General features: G+C 37.6%; 1 protein-coding gene across 34 annotated transcripts in view; it reads right to left on the bottom strand.

Annotated features, from left to right (window-relative positions):
* Positions 1 to 17,626, bottom strand: part of cacna1aa (calcium channel, voltage-dependent, P/Q type, alpha 1A subunit, a) — a 107,890-nt gene that overhangs the window by 67,552 nt on the left and 22,712 nt on the right. For 24 of the 34 annotated variants that reach the window (XM_036148247.1, XM_036148245.1, XM_036148234.1 and 21 more), the window contains exons 2-6: positions 16,870 to 16,975; positions 16,463 to 16,602; positions 4,803 to 4,894; positions 3,107 to 3,259; positions 2,561 to 2,754 (exon numbers count right to left, since the gene is read on the bottom strand). In XM_036148247.1, coding sequence (XP_036004140.1) covers positions 2,561 to 2,754; positions 3,107 to 3,259; positions 4,803 to 4,894; positions 16,463 to 16,602; positions 16,870 to 16,975 — 685 coding nt within the window. The remainder of the gene's footprint in view (positions 1 to 2,560; positions 2,755 to 3,106; positions 3,260 to 4,802; positions 4,895 to 16,462; positions 16,603 to 16,869; positions 16,976 to 17,626) is intronic. The other 10 variants (XM_036148230.1, XM_036148249.1, XM_036148223.1 and 7 more) reach the window with 1 other exon arrangement.

Raw genomic sequence — 17,626 nt, 5'->3', positions numbered from 1 at the left:
GCCTCATCTATCGGATTTACACTGCACGGTTCTCATGTCATCCTGGCATAAATCAAACCTTTGTATTAATCAGGTCTTTCTGGTGGTCATCACTTGTACAAGATTTAAGGATTATGTTCTTTCCTGTCCCATCTTCGCTGGAAACAAGAGAAGTAATCAACCTCCCAGATGATTTCTTCAGCCTTTTGCCATTCCTAAACACCCTTGATCTCACATTGCCCTTGACTTTGTAACCGGATTATTGTCATCCTATCAAACTGTATCATCACCATTATTACCATCGTTGATTCTTTTTCTAAGGCATGTCACTTGTTTCTCTAAATAAACTGGTGACATGCTTTCATCCAGCAAAACAGCTAATCTTCAAGTTAAACCTGTTTTTCGACTCCATGGTATACCCCTTGAGATAATGGCTGACCATGGCCTCCAATTCATTTCCAAAGTTATGAATGAATTCAGCATTGCCTTAGGAGGTAAGGTTGACCTCAGCTCTGGGTTTGATCCCCAAATTAACAGTCAAACTGAACACATGAATCAGGAACCCAAAGGCACATTAGGCTGTCTTTGCTCTTGTAAACCATCTTCTTAAGTTATCAACTTCCCTGGGTCATATATGCTCACAATAGTCATATCTCCTTTGCTACCAGACTTTCTCTTTTGAGTCATCTCCACTATCTCCACTTTCTCATTCCAATTAACATATCTGACACCTCTGTTCATCACCATCTTTGCAAATGTAAACAAACATCACCATTGCTACCCTCAACCATACCGTTGTACCAGATTGCCATCTGTCTAAGAGAAAAAGGTCTCCAGGTTCATTATACTTACCTGGTCTGAAAGTCTGACTCTCAATGTTATCCAAGAGGCATTGGTCCCTATGCATTTGAATCTGTTCTCAGCCCCACCGCCATTCAAATCAACCTTCCTTGAAGTCTTAAGATCAATCCTGTATTTTAGCACCTTTTCTTGTTTATATCTTGATATATGTCTATTAGTTTACATTAAGATTTTACATCTTCACCAACGATGCAGGGGCTTTCAGTGTCATGTTGACAGTTTGGAGGACTGTTCATGGATTTTTGGATTAAGGGTGTCATCATTTTTGATGACACCCTTGAGGCTTCAGCCTATCGGGGTCTTCCAAACCTCCAAGTGACTGCCTTTTTGGGGAGGGTGGCGGGGTTGTTGTCATGAGTGTTAGCATGTTTTGTGCATGTGTGAATCTCTTCCTGAACAGAAGATCTCAGCTACAGGGCGTAGCTGACCAATGGCAGACAGTAAACCTCTCTGCAATCACAATCATTTGACTACTGAGAATATAAGTAAATACAAGATGATCACTCTTTGCCTGATTATCAACCTTGTTGGTAAGTAAAGCCATATGTGCTCATGTTAACTGTATTATTAGAAGTTATTTGTGATTGCAATGAAGCTATTTATAGTTATCTCAGCTTAACTTTGTGCTCTCCGTGCTCCCAGGTTAAAGTCGTCTTTCCAGTCCTGGATTCCTCCAGCAAACTCAACTGTGAGATTATACCCTAAATCTGCTTCGCTCCATGGTCATCCATCGCAGCTTCTTTGGCTTCAACTTCGTTCAACTTCTCTCCAAGAACTAACTCACCAGCTCAAGTCTCCACAACATCCTCCTAGAACACAAGAACTGCTCCATCGCCTCACCTCCAAAATTAACCCTCAGTATCTTCACTCTTTCTGTTCCTTCCTAAAATCCAGGAACTTCTTTTCTCCAGTCATCCTACATTTATGTTCAGTTGACCTTTCTGCCAGCTCAGTCTCCTCTTTCAGACAAAGCCAAATCCCTGGATTCAGAATCCTTGCAGTCCGGGTTGAAAGTTACTATCGTCCTTTTAAATAAAACCCTATGCATTTTATTACCTTTGTACTCGCCGTAATTCTAAATGTGGCTCAGAAAATTGTCTCAGAATCTGGCAGGAATTGAATGAGGAAGGTTAATAAAACTTAGTAATAGCACAGCTCAAGTTTATCACATAAAGGTACATCTAAAAAAAATTATATTGTTGAAAAGTTCATTATTAAATTAATATTAAATTGTTTTATTACATATAGTGAAATATTTCAAACCTTTATTTCTAGTAATTTTCATGATTATGGCTCACTGGTGAAAACCCGAAATTCAGAGTCTCATTAAATGTAAATATTGTGGAAAAAGTTAAAATGTTTCCTGGGCTTCTAAATGGTCTCTCATCCTGGGTCAGTAGGCTACAGGCTATCACGGGGAAGACTGCTGACGTGACAATGTCCAGAAGACAGTCATTGACACTCTACACAAGGAGGATAAGCCTCAAAACTTTATTGCTGAAAATAATTGAGTGGTACGAAAAAGTGTGGTACGAAAAGATGCAACAGTAACAGGGAAAGACTGGAATCTTAAGAGAATTGTCATCCGTATGATCATGTAGCCTACTGTACTGAGCCATCATGCTGACCCATAGTCTTTATCACTGCATTGCATAAAGTGGATTGACCTGTAAAACATGAAGCAACATTGCCAAAATGGCAGAAATTCGATAGTACATACATAGTAGAGCAGGTCTGTCCAGCCCTCCATGGTGATGCACTGGAAGACGGTGAGGATAGCAAACAGGATGTTGTCAAACTGGGTAATGCCATAGTTTGGTCCCAACCAGTACCCCCTACAAACGGTGCCCTCTGGACACAGCCGGGATGGAGGTTCATTTCCACATGGAAACTCTTCCCGGATCTCATCTGTATCTGGGAAGAAGTGAGTTTGCGTCAGGGTAAAAATATATAAATACAATATACATACAGACAGACAGACAGACTAGATAGATAGATAGATAGATAGATAGATAGATAGATAGATAGATAGATAGATAGATAGATAGATAGATAGATAGATAGATAGATAGATAGATAGATAGATAGATAGATAGATAGATAGATAGATAGATAGATAGATAGATAGATAGATAGATAGATGGAAATAGTAGAGGGCTTGATTTTCTATTTATTTTTTTTACTATGACTAAATGAATTCTACACCAGCTGACACAGATGCCTGCTCTGGGGCAAATGCTGCACATGTGCATGTAGTCCTTTTCACCTGTAGTATTGTCGAAGCAGGTTTTGTGGAATTTCCCTATGTAGAACTCCAGACCAATGATGGCAAACATGAGGATGGCAAAGAAAAGCAATAGGCCAATTTGCAGCAGGGGAATCATGGCCTTCATGATGGATTTCAGCACCACCTGTAAGCCTGAGGAACACAGAGGACAAATAATTATTCTTGGACATCATGATTTTTATTTTTATAACTACAGCCTTGCAGATTCCACCAGGTCCAGATGCATCATTTTCTCCTTTTGATGTGTTCACTCAAGATACCACTTGTTAGTATCATTAGACGTGCAGCAACAAAATCTCACGTGTCTGTGGGCACTTCTACATGGCAACTACCCCCCCAAAAAAAAAAAAAAAAAGAAAAAGAAAAAGAAAAACAACAACCTGCTCCTGCAATCTATATTTAACAGAAGCTGCTTCATCACTGAACTTAACAGAAGGTCAGCCAAAATAACCTTTTTATGCCATTTCCACAAGGCCCAGCATCTGATCTAATCAGATGTTTTTTGTCATGGGTGACTAAGGGATTAGCACTTAAAATGTATTTTCCATGAAGAACAACATAAGGCACACAAATCACTTATTGCCGGTCTCTTAAGAAGAACATTTGGGTAAACATTGGCCAGTAATTCAAGATGTATAGGGAATTCTTCACTTTGATAAATGTATTATTCTGATATAAGAATCTATGCACAGGGCAGAAAAAGACACAAGGTTGTGGAACTGTGACTGAGGGAAATCGAAGAATACATCTAGACATATAAAGGAGCATAATATATGCTCCTTTATTTCTCTGTACCACCGAGTTGAATGGTAAACATTTTTGCTATTTGTCCAACTGCTGCCACTGAATATACGTAGTACCCTGGAAAACCACTCCTTATTCTCAAGTTTCACTTTTTGGAGTAGGCTATATTAGATTTTGAAATAGAGAGGATCTAATTTATCTCAGATTCATCAAAAAAAAATAAAATATTAAATAAATAAAATAAAGTAAAACAGCCTTTTATTTTAGAAGAAAATAGAAAGCTTCAAATACATGATCTATTGTAATAACATACATCCCTGCAGCAATATTTTCTCAAAGTACCATCCGTAATAGAGCAGGGCTGCAGCTATTGATTATTTTAGCAATTGATTATATTTTTGTAATTATTCGATTCATTTAACTAGAAATACTCTTAGTAAGTTAACATACCTCGATAAAAAGTGTTTTGAACTTAAAAAAAACATGTATTGCACATTTTAAATGTTTAATTTTAAACTCAATTAAAAGCTCACAAAATGGCAATTTCATATATATCTATATCTATATCTATATATCTATATCTATCTATCTATCTATCTATCTATCTATCTATCTATCTATCTATCTATCTATCTATCTATCTATCTATCTATCTATCTATCTATCTATCTATCTATCTATATATGTATATATATCTATATATATATATATATATATATATATATATATATAGATATAGATATAGATATAGATATATATAGATAGATATAGATATATAAACATAAAACGTTGACCTAGAGAACAGTCCTCTAAAAGCAATTCAGCATTTTTTAAACAATAGTCCAAATTCTTAAAAATAAATGACAGAGAAGCAATCCGTGAATGAGGCTTGAGAAAGTTTTCATTGTTCAAATGATAAGTATTGACTTACTGGGTATACCAGACACCAGTTTGAGAGGCCTCAATACCCTCACAGCCCGAAGGGTTCGCAAGTCGAAATCTGAGCCCACAGTGGACAGGATCCTGAAAGGAAAAAGACAACTGCTCAGACATGTGCACGGCTAATCAATATTCAAGCCAGTCAGGCTTGTCACTGTCAGTCAAATTCTCTGTTTCTCACATTCTCTTTCATCCACACACAACCCCTGAAAGGCCATTACCAGCAACTGGGTGAGCACTGTATGTAAATCCTGTAAGAGTCAAACCAATCAATAGAGCTGACAAGTGAAGTTAGACAGATAATTGTATCAGGGTGAGGGAGGTGCACGCTGAAGAGATGTTGCTCTCTATCTGGATTTTAGAGGAATTCCTAAAGACAAATAAATATAAAAATAAAGAGATGCAGAGAAGATGGAGTATGGGAAAATGAAAAAGAGGATGGGAGACAGAGCACTATGAGATAACCTGAATCAGAGATGCCTTTTATTTTATTTTGTGTATTTGAGATACTTTTAGTTTTTCTCAGTCATGCTACGCAGTAAACACACTGTTAGTGTGTGCTATAGCACCTTTATCAACACTGATCATCAAAGTTAACAGCTTGAGAAGGTTAAGATGTTCCCGGGTGCTGACAGACTTCCAGTCAGTCCTCCTGTCTGACGCATTCTGTGAATCATCCTTACTTCCCACTTTCCCTCTCTCTCCATCTCTCTCTCTCTCTCTCTCTCTCTCTCTCTCTCTCTCTCTCTCTCTCTCTCTCTCTCTCTCTCTCTCTCTCATTCAATTTATCTCTAACACATTTTTTGCTTTCCTCCTGAAGCATGTGAAGTGACAAAGCAAAAAGTTAATCATGACTCTGATCTCTGCCTACTATGATTGGGATACTTCACGTTTGGAAATTTGGAAAAATAAACTTTAACTAATGGACAGTGGGTGAATGAAAGGGGTTTAAAATATGGAATACTAATGCTAAGACGGTCTACATTGGTATAGTTATAAAATTGGTGCAGGCTTGGTGAATAGTCCTGGATGATATCCTGTGCCTTTGAGCAGAACTTTGAAAACTGCAAGGCATTGATTTAATATCATATTAAAAACAAGGTACATTTTCATGTTCAAGCTATTTTTCTTGAAATTATTTCTTTAAAAAAAAAGTTAATTTTATCTATAAAAACTGTTTATGTATTTTTTTCTGCCATTCAGTCTTAACTATGTTCATGTTAAAACACAACAGAACTAATCATGCAGGAGGTCATTTTGGCAGGGTGCTGCTCTTAGTAGTAGCATGATATCCTTCTAATTACAAAATTAGAAGATAAAGTGTTAATTACAAAGTAGATAGGGAAATAGCATTCCTCTCAGTAATAGATTATACTGTAAAGCACTTGGCAAACTGCTTGGTTTCACTACCATTGAAACAACACCCACTTTCTTAATCTGAATGGACCAAAGTGACAATGGAGGTAGCCACAGCTCTGGAAGAGTCGATTTTTGCTAACCTGACTCTCGCCTGATGGATGCAGTTCCACTGAGCTCCACACGTCTCCACACATCCATCCGGGATTGCTCCATTTGAGATGTATTTTAGAAAGAGGGGTCTTATCAGATATCCTTGAATATAATCGGATAAACCACTTGTCCGTCATATTTACTGACGTCCTACTTCAACCACTCACATCGAAACCAACCGGTGACGCTAACGAGAGCGATGCAGGGAAAACCAAAACAGAACAGTCGCCGTCATGGATATAGCGCAATGTCGGTAAATGACCGATGTCGGTGTTCTTTTAAAGAATCGCCTGTACTATTCGGACCATAAGGCGCGCTGGGTTGTAAGGCGCATTAAATAGTTTTCCCATATTGCTCCGCCCCTTCGCGGACAGACACACTACTTGAGCGGGAGAGCTATCTCTCTCTGTCGCAAAGACGGTTTTTAAGTACATCATTGTGGACTTTTAATCACAGCAACATTATTTTATGTAGGTTTAAACCAGGCTATAAGCTCTAAACAGTTCTCTTCTACTTTTTCTCTGCTATTGAAAGAAAGCTTGCTACGCGTGCACAGAGAGAGAGAGAGAGAGAGCGAGAGAGAGAAAGAGAAAGAGAGAGAGAAAGAGTGGCGAAAAAGTTTGAAATTAACTCAAAAACTCTTGATTTCTGTTATGCACAAATATCCCCCACTACATAGTAAGTGGGGGATATTTTAGCTTTTTAGCTGACTTTTTAGCTGCGACAAACATGATCTAGTCAGCGGGAAATCACAGACTGTCTAGCCGAGTAATAACGCAGCAGTGGCCATAAGACTGCAGTCTTCCCGGCCAGGCTTGCCTGTCAGCGGGTCTCTGCCGCTCCCGACAGGTCCGAGCAGAATTAAAAGTGGCTCATAATCCTGATGAACTAACTGCACAGATGAAATTTGAAGGTGTACTTTGGAGGTGTACTTTCTAAAATGATCTTAAAACAATTATTTGTGATAAATTAAGGTTATAAAAGGGATAGGTTTGTAAACTCCTCATCTCCTTACTCCAACTTGAGGTGGGCAACCCTGCCCCCTCAACAAGTCCGGAGAAAGCAGAGGAGTACTGGGTCGGTTGGGGGACCAACGCCCCAGGAAAGTGAAGTGCAGGTAAATTAAATTAGTCAGGTAAATGTGTATAAAAAACGCTTCCCGTGATTTGCAAAGCCAGAGGCTTTTGAGTGGCAATGGAAAAGGGGCTATTGTTGCAACTTGCTTCTATTGTTGTCTTAATCCAAACAGTCACTTCTCTGATACAAAAATCCTGCCCAGCGATCCTGATTGGCCTGTCCATTTTATGTGGTATTGAAATCCCTCCCAATGGCAGCGAGTCCAGATGGATGTGTGGAGCTAGGCAGAACTACATCCATCTGGCGAGAGTCAGGTTAGATTTCTGCAGCCACGCCACACGGTCTGTAAGGCCAACTGGTCAACTGATTTAAGGTTAATGTTAGATGGGTCGAGCTAAATTGGGTCTAGACAATATAGATCACCTGACTTTAAGTTGTGCGTAGTTTCTTCAGTTAAATCAAGCCAAGCCAACTTTATTTATCACTTTGAAAACAGAACAACTTACATCAAAAGCCTGTAAAAAAATATATAAAAGCATTAAAAACTCAAATACAAGAAGATATATAAAATATGTTATATATGAAGCGGCTCCAACAAATAAAATAGGCTCCCTCATGCTGGGTCAAAAGCCAATGAAAAAAGAAGGGTTTTCACAGCAGATTTAAAAGTAGTAGTAGTAGTGAAGAGGCCTGTCTAATGTGTTAAAGTATCAGTTGAGTAAAAAAGCCAGTGATGGAGCATTTACACAAAGCCCTTGTTTTGTTTCATGTAATTGAAAGGGAAGGTGGATGCAGACTAATGTGAGGGGTATTAAGTAACAAACGGCATAAGACATCATTGATAAGAGGGTAGAAGAATATTCCAGCCAAGATGCAGTTTGTTTTAGTTACAGTGCTGTTCAAAAGTATTGCCCCCCATACAGATTCGTTCAGATTTCTCTTTCTTTCTAATTATTTTTTTTTTACTTTCTTTCACACTTTAATATCAAGTGTAGCCAGAGTAAGAATGAAATGTAGCTTTTAAATGACGATCCCAACCCACTTTTGAATCAGAAATTTACTGAGATTTTGGTTCTATTGCACTAGCGACACCCAGATGCAATTACTGTGTGACATTTACATTCACGAAATCAATCAAAGTCAAACCTGGTGGTGATAGTATGATGACCTTGGGTTACCTTGCTTCCACAGCACCTAGTCAGCTTGCCATGTCTAAAAAGCAATAATTGCTATTAGCCAAAAAGGGGGAAAAAAAAATAATATTTTGGAGTGACCTTATCAAAGTCTACCATTGAAAATGATTGAGATGCTTTGACATGATTTTACACATGCACCTTGATGGAAGTTGTTGCCATGAAGAAGGACATAACTTTATTAAACTACTTTTTCCTGTCGAGCCAGGTTGACTTGGAAAGTTTTTTTCAGTGTAACAAATTGAATCATTTTCTGAATACTGTTTATCGTGCTTACTTAGGATATCTTTGCCTGATATTAAAATGTATCTGATTATCTATAGAGTCTAAAAAGTAGCTAAAAGAGAAGAAATCTGTAAGGGACAAATACTTTTTTTCAGAGTTATAGCTAATATGCACTGAGCAACAAACCATTTTGAGTTTACAGCTCTGCTGGCCTAAGAAGTTCTGATAATGAAACATAAACTTGCTGCAAGTGAAGCCAATGTAAAGTCAAAGCATTCGTGTGAGTATGATGTAAGAAGTGCCAGTGTTTGTTACGCATTCATTCTAAAATTTGTCATCCACTGTCATTAATCATGAATATTCCAGTTTTTCAGTTTCTGTTTTGTTATCGATTTCTGATAATAAATAAATAAATAAATAAAACTAAAACAGAACCAATACAAACACAACACAGGGCTTGTGATTGGATCTTACTTTTTTTCTGTTTTTCTAAAATAAATAAGCTAAAATATATTTGTTCAATGTGTTGATTTCATTTTATCTGTAAATGATGTCAATTTTTTATGATATTTAGAAATTTTGTGATTTTACTTATAATGACATACAACTGTAAAAAAAATTAAAATAGCCTGTTTAAAAAGCATCTGTTATTCTTGGGGCTACTCCAACACAATGTAAAACAACACTTATCTGGCTGTCCTAGTGAATGATTGGAATGATGAAGGCTATGGTGCTAAACACATGACATAGATAACAACAATGTATGAACATAATGCAGCTAAAGAGTGTTTAGTAATTATGGCGATAGGAGAAAAAGAAATGCAAAAGAAATGCAAAAACATAACTATAATGTCTGATGGAAAGATACAAAAACTAAAGTGCCTGTTTCCATTACAGAAGGTAACACATTGAAAATAACAGTAAAATAATGCAAATATAAATATTGTCATGACATCGTTGTAGTAGTACGTTTAATTATAACATATTTGGACAATGATAAATGTCATTAGAACTAGAAAAATAATGACAACAATGACAGTGATATGAATTCTGCTTCCAAACAGCATCATTGTCACAGTGTCAGACTGATGAAACAGTTCCTCATTCACACCGTCTCCACGGTTACAGGACCCTATCTCATTCATAAATGTTTCCATGGCAACCGGTACCTTGGCTCATTGATAGAATATCTGTATCGCCTTGGCAACAAGGCCATGGGAGGAGCTAGACTGACCCCCCCCCCCCCCCCAATTCTCTTCTGTGTTAAATATAAACATTTATGAAATACCACAGACACACAACACATGTCAACACACATACACACACCAGCAATGCAAATGAACATGAGCTGAAACATGTTGGGTGAAAATAATTCAAGTACAACTGCAGGAAATGGGGTTGTTTAAAGAAATCTTTGAAAAAAACAATCTTTTAAGTTCCCCATTAGAAACCATCTTTAGACAAAGATGGTCTCTAATGGGGAACTTAAAAAAACACAAACTATAAGTCTGCACTTTGGGCAATGGTGTGGAAAAATAACATAACTCAAAGAAGTCATAAGCATAATTTCAATAATATTATTGTTTGATATTCTCATCTGACTTCCTGTTAAACTCAAATAAATGCAACAAATCATCTATATTCAAATTGCTAAGTAAACTGCTTCTTCTTTTCTCCACATTTTCAAAAGATCCTCTCCTGTCCAGTTTATATAATAAGATAAATAATCTTCCACACTATTTTGGTAAGAAATGACATGAAACTAGTTTTGTTACTGGATTTTTTTTCTCATGACATCTAATTGGATGAAAAAGATAACATCCGAACATCCAAAGTAACCTTGCCTGCAAGATGAATTTTCGCTGTCTTTGTGCATTCACAAACACACAAGAACCAATTTTGTACCGCTCAGGTTTGAAGCGAACCAAAAACGGTTCAGGCCAATCACCTTGCAGTATTGTGGGTTAAGGTGGGACATACTGGTGCGACGAAAGCAAGAGTGGTTGAGCCCACAGATGAACCAACACAACTGTTAGGGATTATGAGATTACAGAGACTGGACTGCAAAGTCGGTTACCATGGAAATTACAGATAGACAACAGACTCTGGAGACACAGAGTCTGACATAATTGGATTGGACAGAATGACTGATTAAGGAGAAGACATGTAAGCTATCACATGTCTGCATTATAGTATGATCTTCTTCACCAATGTGATGAAGGGAACACTGATATCATACTGTGCATGTCCCTGAATGGGTGTACACAATTGGTCCTACTTAATGTCTGTGTGAGGTATGAACGGGGCTCTCTCTGGTGTCCAGAAATCTGCCAGTTGCGTTGTTGTGTATAAGAGCCTAGTACTGAAGCTGTAAACATCCTTCTGCCTTTTAGATTAAATATGTTAAAATATAGTTTTGGTTTCAAGAGTCTTTTTATTACTACAGAAGTCTACAATAGAAACCCCACATTATTCAGAAAAAGAACCTGGGGTGACCGCAGCCAGGTTAATTCTTTACCACAACCATGGCATTGCAGGAGGATTCATGCATAGCTGCTGCTATCACATATGTTTTGTAAAAATCCACGATTTCTTCTTTGATAGTAGAACAGCAAGAAATGCCTGGACTAGCTTACTTGCTTGTGTTTTGTCATGACGTGTGCTGCTCAGGTTTTAATTTGACTAGGTGTGACTTCGCCCAATCAGCTCAGAGAGTTCTACTGATATTCCCTCCTTTCTCCAAACGGATTCAAAGGGAGCAGTCCCAGGTGATAATATGCAGAACTACAGTGCTACACATTATCAATCTGGCTGGCCAGGTTACATCCAAAGCACAATGTGCCTAAATTTGTTCAATGACAACACCGAATGCTTGCAGAATAGCCTGCACAGTATTTAATTATCCAAACGCTAATGCTGTGGGGAATTACATTCATTTTTCACATTAACCCAAGGACACATTTTAAACTAGGAGAGATACTCCTTCAGTACAACACAGAGATGCAATAGGTGACGCAGTTGCCATAAAGAAAAAAGAAGTAGTTTTTTTCCCAGCTTTTCAGGTGCTAACAGCCAAACACAAGCAATTTAGGCCAAACAATGACTTAATTTCCTGTAGTGTTCTTAGGCTTTTGTACTGCATTTAATAATAATGATAATAAAGCTAACACCTCGCTCCTGCAGTGGTATATCTGCCCTTCATTTCAATGGCATACTAAGATACAGAGTTTTGGGAAAATAACACTACAGCATTAACTTTGACACATCTTATATATAACAGTATATGTTATATATATATATATATATATATATATATATATATATATATATATATATATATATATATATATATATATATATATATATGTGTGTGTGTGTGTGTGTGTGTGTGTGTATACACATTGTATATTAAAGTATTATATACAAGGACGTGTTATTGAGTGTGACATGTAAATAACTGTATACTCCTTGCTGCTTTTCAAACTGATTATTGCACATTTATCTCTCTTGTGTTGTTATGTATTTTTTATTTAAAGTTATTGTTTGAAATAAATAAACTTTCCTCTTATACACAGCTGATTTGATTGACAGCTAAGCTGTACATTTCTTCACGACTAGACATCTCATCTTTTCCACATTTGTGTCAACATAAAACATGCTTTTAGATATTCCGACATGCGTGGCTAGGTAAGAAACGGTACGGTAGCCAGTGTAGGCAGAGCACAGGAAGGTACAGCAGACGGGGTTATTTATGGTAAGAATGGCTATAAACCAAGGCTAATTGGACTAAGAATCAATATTAGAAATTAGAAACAACTAGCCTATTTCCAGAGTTAAACCACTCTGGAAATTTACAACAACAGATCGATCAAAATAAATGACATGCCAAGAGGCTGCAGAGTGTAACTTGTCTATTTATTCTATTCCAGCGTGACAGGTGCCATTTGCGAGTTGGCATGTTTTAAAATGAGCAACTAAAAGGGTTAAAAATGGGAGTAGGAAATGGAAAGAAATGTTTGAAATGGAAATAATTGTGTGTGTGTGTGTGTGTGTGTGTGTGTGTGTGTGTGTGTGTGTGTGTGTGTGTGTGTGTGTGTGTGTGTGTGTGTGTGTGTGTGTGAGTGGACGCTGGTCAGAATGTTATCAAAGGTTTTCAACCAAAAGTAGAAAGAAAGGCCAAGTTGTCTTTCATCTTCAAAGAGCTGTGAACCCCCCCCCCCCTCCACAAAAAAACAACAACCGCCATTGAAAGAAAGCACAACAAAGAACATGTGTATGTGTATGTGTGTGTGTGTGTGTGTGTGTGTGTGTGTGTGTGTGTGTGTGTGTGTGTGTGTGTGTGTGTGTGTGTCTGTGAGTAGACAATACATGATGAATCACAGAAACATCCCTGTAATGGCTGCCACATATTCATGGTGGGTAAATCTTTACACCATTCGCCTTTGTCATGAAAAAGGAGAGACATTAGAACAAAGAGGAGCACACATTCTGTCCACCTCACAACAAATCCTTTCCTTTTCTGTTATTTACAATAGTGACTTATTATTGCTCTTTATATTCATAAAGAATTTCTTAATTTCACTTTTGAATGTGCCCATCTTGCCTATTTTCTCTGTGATTAATAATATTGTTAGTAAATGACACCTTTGTTTTTTTTTCTTCTTCATTTTTTTTTAGTTCCTTAATTATTTTAGTTCTTTTTTTCCTTTTTTTCCACACCTGCACCAACAAAATAATACTTGCCAGTTCTCCATACACTAGCATTTTCACTGCTGGTCCATATTATATTACCTGGGCTTTTATTTATCTATTTTGCTTTTTCCTGTACATCAAGTATTCAGGACACGTACAGCTTTGTTTTAATTGTTTACACTTAGAAAATTTGAGCACACCAAGTCCACTGTAAAAAAAAGAAAAAAAATACTTGAGAAGAAAGAAACATGATGAAGAGGTTCAATAATGGATTTCCAATTATTTCTTCTAATGAATCTTGGGATATAATTCTGTATGTCTACTTTAAATGTAGTTACATTCTTCTGTTCCTGCTCTCTACATTCCCTCCTTCTTCTCTTCCTCACTGTGTCTTACTGTCTCGCTGACACATGTCTTCTCACCTCACTCGCAGTCACTCTGTTGTGCCACACTGAGAGGAGCTTGGTGTCATGGTTGCTCTTTTTAAAGCTTATAACCATACTGCCAGACTGCGAAGTAAATCCGAGGCTGTACAGTATTTCTGTGTTTGTGACAAAGTGTGAGAGGGAAAGCAGGTGAGATAAAGATAGCAATCATCATTTTTGCTGATGCTTTGTCAGCAAAAAAAAAAAAATAGCACAATATTCCTGTATTATTCCCATCAGAACTTTATGTTAAAAACCATTTGCAAGAATGTCTTAAATATTTTTGGCTAATGCTTTTAGGTTATTCTTTTTCAATATTTTTAAAACAAAAGCACAAGTTTGAATTTAGGGTGTATTTTCTCTGGTACACAAATCATTCATACAGGTTAAACACATGCATAACCCATCTAATAATGTCCCTCAGCCAGGATCACCTCTACCACAAGCTTTTTATAGCCTTCAACAAGCTAATGGAATAAATCTAGCTAAATATTTGCTGACAGAATTGGTAGAATCTATTGAGATTGGGTGTTTTGGGGACCCAGGCTCACCTTTTAAGTGAAGTCAAGACATTTCCAAGTGTTTGGAGTCACATCTACAGCTTAACGTTAGTCTGCTTGATCGATTCCCAAACTGGTTTGTGTATTTCGGAACATCAGACCTGTTAGAACAGCTGTGCCCAATGCTTAATCATCTGACCCTAACTTCCCCACCAAGAGAAAAATAAATGGAGGATGTTTAGGAAGAACCCAGAAACCACCAAGGCTCAAGCCTGCCATGAACAAAAAAATGAGGAAACATCTGTGACTTCGTCTACAGCAAAACACATGTCACATTGACATGCAGAGTCAGGACAAAGTTTCAAGTGTCTGCTTCAAAACCGACCTCTTCAAGCTTGACTGAAATTGTCAGCTACCCACATGCACAGGCCAGCTGCTTTCCAGAGATGCTGATTGAGCTGTGTGGACACAGTCAGAAGAAGCATGTTTGGAGGACTCAAGGTCTAGCTTTTAAATTGTACTTCAGTTTACCAACTGTGTAGCATAGGGGTAACAACACCATAGTGAGGGTCTGTTTTACTGCCAGTGGTCCTGGGGCATTGCAAGTCTAAGGAATTGAAAAAGATGGTGGACTACATCTAAACTGCCCAACTTCACCTCCAATTATCAGTGAGTTTGTGGAAGCTGTGACACAGTTGGGTGTTTCAGCTAGGATCAAGATAAAAAACACATCAGAACTAATTTTGGAGTGAATAAAGTAGGCTAACATTAAACTTCTTAAATTGTCCGGGCCTAAACACAATTGACCAATTACCCTGTTTTGACAACCATCAAGCATGGCAGCAACATGGCTAAGGGTGTATTCCAGTGGTACTGGTGGATTGAATAAGCTGATTGGCATAATGTAATGGGAGGATTACCTCCTAATTATTCACCTTCTCTTTAAATCTACAGCTAAATATTGGACACAATGCAAACAGCAACTGGTTTTAGAATAAATAAAGAACACTAACAATGTTAGACATTTCTTAATTTGTAGGCTTTCCCTAAAAGTTAAAGCCATACAAGGAAAAAACAACTAATTTAAATACAATGTCGATTCTAAGAACAGTGGACAAGCAACTAGCCAGAATTGTGCCAGAAGCTTGTTGAAGGCAACATATAATGTGGTTTCTCTACTGCTTGCCAAGGGACATTTCTCTAAATACTGGTGGGTATCTAAAAGCATTTCTGAGCAATTTTGACCCTGTATGGATTAAAGTAAAACTACAATAAAACTTACGCAGCCAATTCCTTTTTTAATCATTAAAGGTCTATGCTGTTTTATCAATCCATTCCTGAAAAAAGTAAATCCTGCCGTGTTAATAGGAAGCGGACCTCAGGTTGGGAAGCACTGTTCTAATCCCCCCCTCTCTGCCTTCAATGAAATTATTGCATTTTTATCGGTGTATCTGGATGTGCTCACGGTTTCATGATAACTTTCACCTCCCCTTTGTTGGGCAGATTTTTACATTTTGTCCTTCATACTCTTATTTTTCTGTTTTGTCTCTCATCCAACTGTTCCGTCTGTTTCTACTTGGCTACCAACATGTGTCGATTTTTCTTAAAACCTCTCATCTTGCCTCCTCACGAGTGTCTGCTCCATCTGTGCCCCCCCCCCTTCCCCCACCACCACCACCACCAACCCTTTCTTGTCTCAGTGTATACCGAGGTGACATTTGTTCACCACCCAGGCGGCTCACTGCCTGCAGCTCAGCTCTGTGATCTGACTGCTACCTCTCACAGAATGGGGCCCATTCATTAGAGCTGACGAGCTGGTAAAGGACACTCAAACACGTGTGTAGGGAAACCTAGGACATACAAACTTAAACAAAAAGTGAATGATAAGTGAAGCTGAAACAAAAAGGCAGCATTGGTCAACTGACTCTGAATTTTTGGATTTTGTTTTCTTGTTTTTGGAGGTTTGCTTTTGCAGAAAAGTTATGTTTAAAGTAAATATTTCTCTGTGTGTGTGTGTTATTTGTCACCTACCCGGTTAGGACCACCACAAAGTCCATGACGTTCCATCCATTTCTCAGGTAGGAGTTCTTGTGGAAGGCAAAACCAAGCGCCAGGATCTTTATTCCAGACTCAAAGCAGAAGATTCCTATAAAGTACGGCTCTGTATCGTCCTGAGAAAGAAGATGAAATGAAAGCAAAGGGAATAAAAAAGATGAACAGGGGCTTTGTAATGAAAGACTGGATCTTTCTTTAGGAGAAAGCATTTTTAAAGAAATACCCCAAAGTTTTGTTTAGTTACATTTAGGTAGGACTAAAGATTATATAAAACACAAATGTAATGTTAACTTTCAACACTTTCTTGTGCAGTGTGTATGTTGTGTTAAACAAAACTTATTTAAAAAATAACGTGTTTCTAATTTGATAGTGGTTTGACTCACCAGCCGTTCAGACAGCGGTGTCTTGTCTCCGTCAGGCAAATGTTGTTCCAGAGCTAGGACAATGCAGTTGGCAATGATGGTAGCTAGAATCATCCACTCAAATGGAGTAAGGAGGGTCAGTTAAGAAAAATAATCTGACAAAATATTAATATACATAGCATGATAGGATATACTATTACTAACTATTAAAAAAAACACCTTATCCATAATACAGTATCTTATATGACACGCGTTACCTGATAAAGTCTGCACATGATTGAATACATTTAGTGTGATTTGTAATAAGACCAAAAAAAAAAAAAAGGTTAGAAGTGCAAATATGCAATCATATTCTCTTAATCCCTCCATTCAAAAGAAAAATGCTAGAAAAGACCCCAAACTGATTAATGTGGATAGTGAGTAAAACATATCCTGGTGACAGTACACACACAGTACTGTAACATTCACATAGAAATAGACAAACAAGTGATCCCCACACATAAAATGAAGAACTAAGATGGTTTCTATGTTCCAAGTGTACCAAAAATTCTGGCTTGAAAATTAATTGTCTATCATGCTTTTTCTAGTCCATTCATGGACATGCCACAGAAAGGTCTAGACTTTTTTTGCACAGGCTGCATAAAACACTTCCTGACCCAATTGCTGCACACTGGCTGTCAGCTGGATGGAAGTAAGCAGCTGGCTGCACATTCGGCTGTTTGTCAACATTTTCAGTTACAAAAAGAAAATGGGTTGCCATTGGCTGGAAACTAAAAAG

The sequence above is a fragment of the Fundulus heteroclitus genome, chromosome 16, assembly GCF_011125445.2.
Source record: "Fundulus heteroclitus isolate FHET01 chromosome 16, MU-UCD_Fhet_4.1, whole genome shotgun sequence".
Lineage (NCBI taxonomy): Eukaryota > Metazoa > Chordata > Actinopteri > Cyprinodontiformes > Fundulidae > Fundulus > Fundulus heteroclitus.
Note: the sequence above shows the minus strand (reverse complement) of the source record. Positions and strands in the feature narration are given on the sequence as shown.